The 13,850-nt window shown below is 41.1% G+C and overlaps 1 protein-coding gene across 1 annotated transcript in view; it reads right to left on the bottom strand.

Annotated features, from left to right (window-relative positions):
- The window catches only part of LOC311056651 (glucocorticoid receptor-like), a 134,754-nt gene that overhangs the window by 19,874 nt on the left and 101,030 nt on the right, over positions 1–13,850 (bottom strand). The window contains exons 5-6 of the mRNA XM_084073442.1: positions 5,498–5,614; positions 488–811 (exon numbers count right to left, since the gene is read on the bottom strand). Of these exons, the coding sequence (XP_083929568.1) occupies positions 488–811; positions 5,498–5,614 (441 nt within the window). The remainder of the gene's footprint in view (positions 1–487; positions 812–5,497; positions 5,615–13,850) is intronic.

The raw sequence follows: 13,850 nt of genomic DNA, 5'->3' as shown, positions 1-13,850 counted from the left end.
TTATTACAAATTCCAAATTTACTTGAGTAAAAGTACAAAAGTATTGGTATCAAAATGTACTTAAAGTACCAAAAGTAGAAAGTACTCATTATGCAGAATGTTTCATTTCACAAGTTTTCAAATGTGAAAAATGTATAAAAAGTATTTTGAAAATAGCAGATCTACAAGCTCACAATGCGTCGCATCGCGACACATTGTGAGCTTGTAGATCGGCTATTTTCAAATGGCTTAAATGTATATAGGGCTGAAGTGGTTAATGTATATTTTGTAATAATAATCAAAAAGTAACTAGTAACTAAAGTTTTCAAATAATCATAGTGGAGTAAAAGTACAATATTTGCCTCTGAGATGTAGCGGAGTAGAAGTAAAAGCACTGAAAATCGGAAACACTCAAGTAAAGTAAAAAATGCCTCAAAATCACATACTCAGCTACAGTACTTTGAGTAAATGTACTTAGTTACTTCACACCACTGGTGGGTTGGGTTACCTGGCAGTGACTTGGCCCACTTGACGGCCGAGATGACCTGCTGTCCGCCCAGCCTGTTGAGCGTGGTCATGAGTCGGGTGGATGTGTCGGGCAGCGTGCTGTCGTAGCCCGAGTAGATGATCTCCGGCTCGATGGCCTTGAGCAGGGACAGCATGGTGGGCACCAGCTGGGGCATGGACTTGGGGATGACGGGCAGCACCATGTTGTTGGCGTTGGCGACGCCGGCGGAACCACCACCGCCAACGGCACTGCCGCCCGGGGCCTCCCCGGGCGAGGTGGTGGACTGCTGCACCTTCAGTTTGATCAGCTTCTTGTTTTTCCTCGCTGTGTGTGAGAGAGAGAGAGAGAGATTTATAACAATAAAAATAATTCTAATATCTGTTCATTTCTGGTGGCAGGACTTCATGTTCATTCATTCTTTTAAAAACATCCTCAAACACTATATTAACACATGGGGTGCCAAAACCGTATATAAACGGTTTTGCAAAAGGTGCAAAAAGTTACTCGGAGTGCCAAAACCGAAACGGTTTTGGTGTCTTTTTCGTTTTTTTCGTTTTTTTCCACACGGGAGGGGCTAGAGCAGCTCTGGGAGTACCCATTGTGATCCTGAGAAGGATAGGCCAGATGGATCACCGGAGAAAAAAACATGGCTCCCCATCCGCTTCTTGTCTATTTCCTTCTTTAAAACGTCTGTATCTCCGAATCTGTTTCCGGTGGGGAAAACCGGTCATGCACGATGCGCGATCCCCCCCCCCCGTTGTAACTCGCGAGTGAAATGTTATTCTTCCAGGATGTAGCCAGGGTCATCGCGCTACATGAATGCATGCTTTTTTTACGTGGATTTGCTCGTCGTGGAGTCCAGAGCTTTAAACAGCAAAGCGCAGTCAATGGGGAGAATGCTGGCACCCACGGTACAGTAAGTTATTAAAAAATTAGTCACCCCATGGAGACTTGAATTCATGGATATTTTTCAGTTTTTGTCGCATTCCTAAGACAATAATTTGATGACCTGCAGCGGTTCCGGTAGGAGACACAAAGAGTCTCCTTTGTTTTATCCTACCGGAACCGCTGCTTACCGGTCTGCTCGTCATCAAATTATTGAATTAGGAATGCGAGAAAAAAAAAACCAAAATCATGAATTCAAGTCTCCATGGGGTGAACTATCCCTTTAAGTTTCGATGTGAATGCGTATATCTTCTCAACTATGAACTAAGAACTATCCTGCGCAACTCTGTCAGAGCAATTAGCTAAACGGCTAAACAGACAGGCAGACACGGTCTCCCAAATATGGGCATAAAAGGGACACAGACAGACGGGTAAGACGGGTACGTTGACAATGGGTACAACAGGTATTGCATAACTGAGGGGGGGGGGGATGCCTTCCCAACTTGCATCGTTCCCGAGTAGGGACAAAGTAGGCAAATTTTGCTGGTAGCTCCCTGAGCCCCACTTTGAGAACCACTGTTAGCTAAGCCATAGATAAGAGGGTGTTGACTTTTACATCAAGCCCTGTCATCTTACAAAGACTTCAGGCTTTGTTAGTTGACTAACAGCATATTTTCTTGTTCTTTTCAACAGCACATAGTGCATCGACAGCACAAACAGTTTTGTCATATAATGTATGGATTTTCTCGGGATCTTTTGAACAAAAAAAAGAAAGAAGAAAAAACCTGTAGGGAGTTGGAAAAAAATATATTTTCCCCATACACACTCTCTCTCTCTCTCTCTCTTAATTCCCTCTGCCGCAGTCTCTATGGCAACTAAGAGCTTTTCTGGTGGGAGTCTAGGTGAGGTTGTCTGCTGATGCACTGACGTCTATCAAACCTCTCTCACACACTCACACACACACACACACACACACACACACACACACACACACACACACACACACACACACACACACACACACACACACACACACACACACAGTTACTATACTTGTGAGGGCATTAAAAGTTTATGGCAATATTATTAACGGCATTTAAAAAAAAAAAAATTGTTAACCCTAACCCTAAAGCCGAAAACAGCAGATCTACATATCGCCAAAAAATGTTTTTCAAAATAGTGAAAAATGGCAAGAAAGTTTAGGGATAAGGGGGAAGGCGGGGGAAGTCTCCAGCCCTAACCCCTAAATCTAACCTCTAAATGCCTAATCCTAACACTACCCCCAACTTGAATCTAATTGTAAAACTATCTCACCAAATCTTTTTTTTTTTAAACCATAAAATAACCATCTCTCTTGTGAAGACCAATAAAATGGGTCCCCACAATGTCTGTTCATCAAATTCTACTATACTTGTGGGGACATTTGAACCTCACAAGTATAGTCACACACACACACACACACACACACACACACACACACACACACACACACACACACACACACACACACACACACACACACACACACACACACACACACACACACACACACACACACACACACACACACACACACACACACACACACACACTGCTTTTCTTGTCCTCACTCAGCACGCTGATTTGTACAAACTAATCATTGCAATTTCATGTCAGGAGGACATAAAAGAATATAATCAAATCCAATAAACAGCCAGAGAGCTTCAGTAAACAAACAGCAGTGAGGTGTGAGGTGAGAGCTAACCTCTCTCTCTCTCTCTCTCTCTCTCTCTCTCTCTCTCTCTCTCTCTTTCTATTCACATCGTTGAACTTGAGACTTTCTGGCTACGAGCCTATTCTTTCTTTCTTTCTTTTTATTGGTTTCGAACACCATACAATAAAAAAGGTTCCCATAAAACAATAAAAGAAATACAAAATTAAAAACAAATCCAACTGTCTCAATGAACAATAAATCATAAATGTGTTCCAAAAGGAGCAGGAAGAAGCTAATACTTATCATATCCTACCCCTTCATAACAGTTTTATATTAAAGGGATAGTTCACCCCCAAAATGACTTTCTTTCTATCGATTAGTCACCCCATGGAGGCTTGAATTCATGGATATGTTTTTTTTTGTCGCATTCCTAAGCCAATACATTTTTATGACCGGCAGCGGTTCCAGTAGGAGACACAAACGAGACTCTTTGTGTCTCCTACCGGAACCGCTGCCGTCAAATTATTCAAATCAAATTATTGGCTTAGGAATGTGACAAAAACAAAAGATCTGCTACTTTTGCGGCCAAATACATATTTTAGGGGTCCTTGACATGAAAAAGTTTGAGAACCACTGCTATAGGGCCACGGATTGATCAGAATAGAAAATCTCCTTGTCTGTGCGCATTTTGGAATTCTGCCGTCTGGCGGATGTGGGAGGAGAGGTGCGCCAAGGGGACCGTGTCATTGGCCATCCATCCGTGCGCTGCGGATTCAAATTCTGTCAATCAGAGGCGTGATTTGCGTGGGCCACCTGCTGCTTACACCAGGTCAACAGCGCCCAGCGCCCCGGCAACAACCACATGTTTCTTTGTTTGTTTATGTGACACACAAATTGACGTCCCCAAAAATCACACAAACCCACTTTGTGTGATTATTATGCAAACGAAACATGGTACAGTAGGTGCACCCAGAGGCAGTTCACTAGAAAATGACACCACTGCTGTCCTCACATTTTGTTTACTTGAGTTAAAGTATCAATACCGCACTGCAGAGGGGAGGTGTGTGTGTCTGTGTCCAGCTGATGCTCGTTGAGGCTCGAGGCAATTATGTTTCTGCACACATTTTCAGTCTCGGACAAGAATTTTCCTTTTGGTCCTAAAAAACGGTGCTTATCAATTAATCGACCTTACTTTCGATAAGGTTCGATAAGGTTATCAAATTAATGAATTTATAGTTGATAACGATATATGGGATCCCTTCTTGGTTTACACAGATAGAATTACTTTCCCGGTTATTCCTGAATGAATCTGTTACTTAAAAGGGTGGAGCTAAGGTGAGATCAAAATGACACTATGTGCATGTGTGTGTGTACACGTGTGCGAGTAGTTGTATTTGGGTTCGTTTTTTGTTTTGTGATGGACTGTTTTATTGTTTCCCCTGTTGCTTTAATGTTGTCGTTTTGTCATTTTTGTCATTAATGAATTCATCGAAAATTTGCATCCCTAATTTGAATCCTGAAAAGTAACAGTTTTTGGACGTATGAGGTTTTCCACCCGACAGAGACGATATATGGAGACAAGACTGCACTGAGTCACTTGTCAGAGAGGCCACAGCCCATGTGTTATTGTTATCTTTTTTTTTTTTTCATTACCCCCCGCGGTCCCCATAGCAACAAGAAGAAACATGGCCATACAGAGGACGGTACTGGATCAGCGAACGTGATTGCCTGCAGCCTAAGGGGCTCAACCTTGAGACAGACAGACAGACTGCTGAACGCTGCCATCCCTGCTTGTTATACTTGATGTTGCATCCTAGCCAGTGTTGATTTTTTTCGACTAAAACTACGACGAAAAAAGTTCGTCGACTACCTATTTTCACTGACGAAAACTAAAAAAATAAATACATTTAAAAAAAGCCATGACGACTAAAACTAAGACTAAATGTATTGACAATTTCGTAAACAGTGAAGGACTAGTGGAGAAGAGATCCAGTAGAACTAAGTTAAGTGTAAAATAATGCTTTTTAGCTTAAGTTAAGTTATTTTATGGTTGTTTGCGCTAGGGTGTTATGCTCTGAAAATAGCAGATCACATTGGTTGTGAGCTTGTAGATCGGCTATTTTCAGCACGCAACCAAGTGTAAAATCAGCCATTACGACGCCATCATGTAGTGCAAATACACGTTAATTTGAGGGTTCTTGACATGGGAAACCCCCACCGTAAATCTTTTTTTATCGTCTCTGTCAGCTGGAAACTCATAATCATGTCTAAAATTCAAAAATAACAAAAGTAGCAGATGAGACAAACATGGGGGACACGGGGGGCTCATGCAAAAAATAGCAGATATACAAGCTCATAGAGCGGCACCGAGTGCCGCGCTATGAGCTTGTATATCTGCTATTTTTGGTGTGTCATCATCATCAGGGGTTTACCTTCCAGGTTCATGCCGGCCTGCAGACACTTGCGGAAGCGGCACGCCGGGCAGTTCTTCCTGCGGATCTTGTCGATGATGCAGTCGTTCCTCCCTGCACACAGGTAGTTGTGCTGTCCTGTTGGAGGAACGGACAGTGAGAGGGACACTTATTAGAGCATTGGTTCTCAAAGTGGGTGGTGGTACCAGGGGGTCCCCAGCAAAATGTGTTAACCCATTAAGACCTGGAACGCAAAAATAGCAGATCTACAAGCTCAAACGAGATAGTAGATCTGCTATTTTTGAAAAATCGTGAAAATGTGTGCAAATCTTTGAATATATATATTGTTTTAAAGCGAACATTTTTAACTCAAATCTTTGCTTCTGGGGGTCCCTAGAACAAAATATTTTGATGGGGGTCGGCGGGCAAATACATATAATTTTGGGGGTCCTTGACATGAAAAAGTTAGAGCACCACTGATATAGAAACATAGTTTTTTTTCAGAAAACTGTTTGGATTAGAAGACATTTGTAGAATCAGCTTCAGGTCTTAATGGATTTTAATAAAGCGTCACAATCATTTTAACCCCTTTATCCATATTTTATACATTAGCATATTCAACATTAGCAGATCTGCAAAAGCTCGAAAGGCGGCGCAAAGCTTGTGGATCTGCTACTGTTGCTGTTTTTTTTTTTCATTTGAACCCTGAAAAGTAACAGTTTTGGAGACGATATATTTTTTGAATAATCGACAAAATCGATTAACTCTGATCAACCGCTTAAGCCCTGCTTTACACTTTGTCGTACAACGGTGTTGTTGTGCAAATTTGTTTTTCATAATTGATTAAATAGATGAGTTTGATTAACTGGAGATCCGGACAACAAGTTGTAGCAGATGCTACGGTGAACTTGACACACACACGGACCATCCTGACAGGTCAGCGTGGTCCGGATGTCAGGATGATCAGGATGGTTCATTGTGACATCTCATTATTCTCAAGCTCTGCCTGCTCTCTATACCGATGGACAGAGTGTACAGAGTACACTCACAACAAACTAAATAAGAAAAAGAGGGATCGCGCGTCAACAAAGGGCTTTCTTAGTGGAGTGCTATAGACCCAAAATCCAGGATACATAATATTATGAAAAGTAGGAATTGAAAAGATCCCCAAAAAGGCAGCACATCCAAAATGTCCAATCAATGGAGGACAAAGTACTCACATCTGTGCTACCTTTTGGGGATTTTTTTTTTCAATTCCTACTCACAACAAACTGTCTTCATTCCGGAACAATCCATATTCACAAAAGAAAAGCTAATGGACCCAAAACGTGGGCAGTTATATGACTGACTGAATAAATATGTTTTTTTTAAAAAGCTCTCCCCTTCTGGTAACACTTGCTATGCATCCCATGTCTATAACCCAGGGGTCTTCAACGTTTTCAGGCCAAGGACCCCCTAGCTGAGAGAGAGAGATGAAGCAGGGACCCCCTACTCTATATTGTATAAAATTGTGTTTCAGATTAGTTTTTTTTTAAATTACTTAGTCTGCTCTTTTTTCCCTCTACACCTATAGCCTCTTTGCCAAAAATAGCCGATCTGCTATTTTCGTCTAATGTTCCCCTCTGAAAAGGAATTCTAGGGTTCAAGTGGTTAATGTAAAAAATCACACAAAAATTTGGCGGACCCCCTATAGTAGCTCTAAGGACCCCATAGGGGTCCCGGACCCCCTGTTGAAGACCCCTGCTATAACCCATTCAATCCGGGAGCGCATCTGTGTCATTTTAGATTTTTAGCAATAACCATTATTTTATACTTTGGCTTTTTTTTTTTTTTTTTTTTTAAATCGTGAAAGTTTTAGCAGATCTTTGAATATACATGTTTTAAAACTAACATTGGTAACTCAAATCTTTGCTTCTGGCGGTGCCTGGAACTAAATATTTTGATATGGAGGTCCGCGGCCAAATACATATCATTTTGGGGGTCCTTGACATGAAAAAGTTGACTGATATAGCGACATACGTTTTTTTCAGAAAACTGTTAGGATTTAGAAGACATTTGTAGATGCGTTCCCAGGGTTGAATGGGATAATACATTATGAACATAGTTTATACCAGAGGTCTTCAACAGGGGGTCCGGGACCCCTAGGGGGTCCTCAGAGTTACTACAGGGGGTCCGCCAAATCTTTGTGATTTTTACATTAACCACTTCAACCAAGCATCCCTATTCTGAGGAGAACTTTAGCCAAAAATAGCAGATCTACAAGCACACAACGCCTCGCGCTGCGAGGCGTTGTGCGCTTGTAGATCTGCTATTTTGGATCCCCTATACCGAAGTGGTTCGGTATAGGGGGAAAAAAGAGTGAAAGTACAGAAAGTACAGAGTGAAAGGTCAGGTTTACTAAGTATTGTTTTTAGAGCATGGTTAAATGTCTGGAAATACACATTAACATGAATCCAACATGATAGTGCTGTGAAACAAGTCTATGAAGCTGCCTAGGAAATCTATGAAAATAAAAAATACTTTATACAATATATAATGGGGGGTCCCTGCTTTCTCTCTCTCTCAGCCAAGGGGTTCCTTGGCCTGAAAACGTTGAAGACCCCTGGTTTATACGTTTTCCTGCCTGACAGTGACGATATGTACTCGTCTATCGGTTCCAGTAAGACAGGGTTTTTTTTTTGTTCATAGAGGCAGGAAGACAGGAATCCACCGAGTTGCACAGAGTGTGAGCTGATAAAAGCCTGACCGACATTTCTTTCAGATTACTAAGATAAACGCCCTCGTGTTGGACATATTCCTCAGACATGTCTGTTTACATAAAAAAAAAAGAAGAAGCGGCTTTTCTTGTGTAATTTAATTTGGGTTCTGGGACGGCACTCTCTAACCACTTGGCCAAAGGTTATTTCTGGTTAACACAGTGGCTACACAGAAAGACGCTGAAACTAGGGGGGGCTGGATCAACAACTATGTTAATATATTATCGTTGCTGTGGGGCAGAAACCTTTTATCTCCATCTTTTTGTGTTTTTTTTTTGTAAATTAACGCCCTACTTTATCAAACTACAGCGTCACACAAAAGCATCAAAAGTAGCAGATCTTCAATCTGCTCCTTTTGATCTGAATTATCTGGAACCTAACAGTGCACTGGACCTGAGTTGACTCTGTACTCTGACAGCTTTTTTCCACACCACTACACCAAACCTCTTCGCCAAAAATAGTGAAGAGATTATATATTTTTTGGCTAATGCCCCCCCCGCCCCCCCTCATATGTCCAAAACTGTTACTTTTCAGGATATTTATTTTTTGCAAAAGTAGCAGATCTATGCTGTACTGCAGAGGTCTTCAACAGGGGGTCCGGGACCCCTAGGGGGTCCTCAGAGTTACAACAGGGGGTCCGCCAAATCTTTGTGATTTTTACATTAACCACTTCAACCAAGCATCCCTATTCTACGGGATGCTTGCGCTGCGAGGCGTTGTGCGCTTGTAGATCTGCTATTTTCGGCAAAGTGGTTCGGTATAGGGGGGAAAAAGAGTGAAAGTACAGAAAGTACAGAGTGAAAGGTCAGGTTTACTAAGTATTGTTTTTAGAGCATAGTTAAATGTCTGGAAATACACATTAACATGAATCCAACATGATAGTGTTGTGAAACAAGTCTATGAATAGCCTATGAAATCTATGAAAAATAAAAAATACTTTATACAATATATAATGGGGGGTCCCTGCTTTCTCTCTCTCTCTCTCAGCCAAGGGGTCCTTGGCCTGAAAAGGTTGAAGACCCCTGCTGTACTGTGATCAAGTAGGACGTTAATTTACGAAAAAACACAAAAAGTTAGAATATGGAGATAAGAGTTTGTGGTTACATGAGCCAGTTTCCGTCATTATTAATTAAATGAATCCCACTTCATTTAGATGAGCACTAAATGAAATGATTTATCGTTAAAATCGCTAATTTACAAAAAAAAAACACAAAAAGTTAACCCATTAAGACCTGGAACGCATCTGTGTCACCTTTTGATTTGAGTTAAAAAGCATTATTTTACACTTTGGCTATTCAAAAATAGCAGATATACAAGCTCATAGCGCGGCACGAGTGCCACGCTACGAGCTTGTATATCTGCTATTTTTGAAAAAGCAAGAAAATGTGTACAAATTAATATATTTATATTCTTTTAAGGCGAACATTTTTAACTCAAAACTTTGCTTCTGGGGGGTCCCTGGAAAATATTTTAAGCTGGGAGTCGGTGGCCAAATACATATAATTCTGGGGGTCCTTGACATGAAAAGGCTTGAGCACCACTGATATAGAAACATAGTTTTTTTTGGGGGTTAAGATGTGGAGATAAGAGGTTTCTGTCCGACAGCAACCACATGGATGCTGGGGCTCAAGTGGGTAAATAAAACACAGTGTCCCAATTGTCTGCCTGTCATAATAGGCTCCACTGACCCAAGCCAACCTAGTGTAGTGGTTTAAGTGGTTCAGATAATGTTTCCTCTGTAGGAGCCTACGGTGAGACTGTACAAACCAAGGCTACCTTAAAAGGTCTTGTTGTTGTTCACGGTAGCAACGCTCGTTTTTTTTTTAATTATTCAGGCAAAACGAGCGGCTCTAGTATGAGAGAACATGGCGTCGCTCGTCAGGCGTAAAACTCTTATCTCCATATTCTACCTTTGTGCCAAATACATATCAATTTGGGGGTCCTTATGACATGGAAAAGTTTGAGAACCACTACTGGTCTAAAACAAGGGTTCCCAAACTTTTCAGGCCGTGACCCCAAGAAAATAATCATAATTTCAACTGGGGATCCCAAGCACTTGGAATTGTAGTTATTACATTTAGTTTGCCTTGGTTCCACAGATAAATATTGTGAAAATAGCCCATCTACAAGCTACAAGCTTGTAGATGAGGCTACTTTCACAATGTTTGCCTCTTACGTAATATCTGACAATTTGGCCAATTTGGTATTAAAAAGGTCCTAAAGGACATTAAATTGTAACTTTAGAAATGTGCAGATACCCTGTATACACTTATACTGTTGGTTTGTTTACTGTTGAGTGAGAAAACAATGTTTCACATTAAGCTAATCATCCCCAAAATAATTTGCACTGGTCTAACCCATTAAGACCTGGAACTGTGTGATTTTTAGATTTGATGATTATTTTACACTTTGGGCTATTTTTGAAAAATCGTGAAAATGTGTGCAAATCTTTGAATATATATATTTTTAAAGCGAACATTTTTAACTCAAATCGTTGCTTCTGGGGGTCCCTGGAACAAAATATTTTGATGGGGGTCGGCGGCCAAATACATATAATTTTGGGGGTCCTTGACATGAAAAAGATTGAGCACCACTCCACTGATATAGAAACATACATTTTTCTGAAAACTGTTGAGATTTAGGAGACATGTAGAATCGGCTTCAGGTCTCAATGGGCTAATACACAGCTCAGTTAGTCCACCACTGGTGACAGTGCTCTGAACCCCCCACTAACTTGAGTCTAACATCTTATTTCCGTGTCTATGTGTACATTGGGATTCTACTACCTTAAGGCATGGCGAGCAGTGTATCTGTATGTACTGTATGTTTGTGTTGACACACTGGCCATAATAAAGTGGACATTGAAAGAATCCCACAGCTGCTGCTGTGGACTGTTGGCTGGTGCCAACGACCTGATACAATAAGGTTAACCTTTGACAAACTCATCATCTACGCAGGGAGCACGCTGTCCTTACAGAAGAACAGCGTGCACCAATTTAATCCCATTTAATCGGTTACTTCAATTACGCCCAGTGTTGCTGAATGCTAGTTGTGTGGACGCATGTATTGGCCCTTTGTTAAGCCATTCGATCTGGTTAACGCATCTACAAATGTCTTCTAACCGTTTTCTGAAAACCGTAGGTTGCTACAATAATCAGTGGTTCTCAAACTTTTTCATGTCAAGGACCCCCAAAATTATATGTATTCGGTCGCGGACCCCCATCTCAAGATATTTTGTTCCGGGCTCACCCCCATAAGCAAGGATTTCTGTTACAAATATTCGCTTTTAAAAATATATATATTCAAAGATTTGGACACATTTTCATGATTTTTCAAAAATAGCAGATCTACAAGCTCATAACGCGGCACTCGGTGCCGCGTTATGAGCTTGTAGATCTGCTATTTTTTTTATAGCCAAAGTATAAAACAATGGCTACAGCTAAAATCTAAAAGGACACAGATGCGTTCCTGGATTGAATGGGTTAATAATAACAATAACAATAATATATTAATAGTATTATAGTGTGTTATTATAGAGAATAAAACGTGATATATATGAATTATTAGGCCTTCAGAGGTTATTTCATTCGTCGACCGCGAGCGTGCACGTATATGTGCACGTGTGCATGGCTGAATGCAAAAACGAGATCGCCTCATTATGTCCAAAACTGTGACTTTTAAGGATTAAAAAAAAAAAAAAAAAAAAAGCAAAACTTTGATACTAGTGTGACGCTGTAGTATGATCAAGTACTGCGTTAATTAAAAAAAGAAAAATATGGGTTCAGATCTAAAGCCAAGTGTACTGAGGAGGCGCGTCTGAAGCCTGTCCTGGACGGGAGACTCCAGACTCCAGAGTTATACTGCCCGACGACAGCAACGATGACACACACCCTGAACCCTGGACGGGGACGCTCGGGTTCACGCCGGTTCAGACTTTACAGTCACATGTTGAATGGAGCCATTTTAAGTCTCTCACACACAAAAAAAAAACGAACGGCGCGGGAAATTTATGGCCGATTGCCATAGAGCTGTAGAAGGAAAAGCTATAGCAAACCCCCCCCCCCCCCCCCCCCCCACACACACACACACACACACACAAACCCAGCCCTACATCTGCTGCTTGCGACAGGCCAGTGCCGTTTGGCAAGACTGTGCTGGTGTATACAGTATATACTCGGGTGCCACGCCGGATTTTCCAGTTATCTGTGCCGCTGGCGCAGTGCCCGGAGGTCACACTGCTGACTATCATTAGCACAATTTCTCTACTGTAACGTGACAGCTGTAATTTACTGTACCGGGTTCACCGGGTTCGTTCTATCCTGTGGGTCCCAAAACAATGGGCTGGGAACATGTTTTTTTGAGTCGCAGACCCCACTTTTTGGGGGTTTGCGAGTAAATATCCTTTTTTGGGGGGGTTACCTCCAATACATTATTTAAAAAGATTTTTTTTTAAAGACCTGGAATTGTGTCATTTTTAGATTTGAGCTAAAAAGCATTATTTTACACTTTGGCTATTCAAAAATAGCAGATATACAAGCTCGTAGCGCGGCACCGAGTGCCGCGCTACGAGCTTGTAGATCTGCTATTTTTGAAAAATCGTGAAAATGCGTGCAAATCTTCTGAATATATACATTTTTAAAGCGAACATTTTTAACTAAAATCTTTGCTTCTGGGGGGTCCCTGGAACAAAATGTTTTGATGGGGGTCCGCGGCCAAATGAATATAATTTTGGGGGTCCTTGACATGAAAAAGATTGAGCACCACTGATATAGAAACATACGTTTTTCAAAATACTGTTGAGTTCAAATAAAATACAAATCCATAAAAAGAAAAGTGGCAGATCTACAAGCTCATGTGACTGTACGTTGCATGAGAACACGTTGTGAGCTTGTAGATCGCCTACAGTATTTCTGCTATTTCCGAAATTGGGTTGATTTGATTTCATAATGGATTTGTGTACGTTTGGGTTCCCATGGGGAGAGAAAGAAAAAAAAACTCCAGCTGTAAAATGGGAATCAGAGGGAAACAGTGATTTACTGTGCTAGCAGGGTTCACTGGGTGCATGTAATGCATGTTCATGCATGCACGGCACAGTAGTAGCATTCTCGCAGTAGCATGTGGAATTTTAGGCCTTACTACTGGCCCTTTATTGTCCCCGGCATTAGAATTAATTAATAAGGAGTTAGCACAGACATGCCATCTGTGGCAATGGGTTAACCAAATGTGAACCCACTTTCTGCAATGCTGAAAAGGGCCAATCTATCACATTGCATATCGTTGCTGTCGGGAAGAAACCTTTTTATCTCCATATTTTAACTTTGTTTTTTTGTAAATTAACACCCTACTTGATCATACTACAGCGTCACACAAAAGCATCAAAAAGTAGCAGATCTACAAGTGGCGCGAAGCGACGCGTTTTGAGCTTGTGGATCTGCTACTTTTGATGTTTTTGAATGTTTTACTAGGTTCCAGGGGGTCCCCAGCTAAATGTGTTAATATAGCATCAAAATCAGTTTAACCACTTTGGCTTTTTTTTTTAAATGAATTTGAAACATAAAAATGTATCTTTAACACAATGCACCAATATGGAAATTCTGGGCCAAATTGTTATGTTTTGT

Source organism: Gymnoscopelus microlampas (assembly GCF_963454915.1).
Source record: "Gymnoscopelus microlampas genome assembly, chromosome: 12".
NCBI lineage: Eukaryota > Metazoa > Chordata > Actinopteri > Myctophiformes > Myctophidae > Gymnoscopelus > Gymnoscopelus microlampas.
Note: the sequence above shows the minus strand (reverse complement) of the source record. Positions and strands in the feature narration are given on the sequence as shown.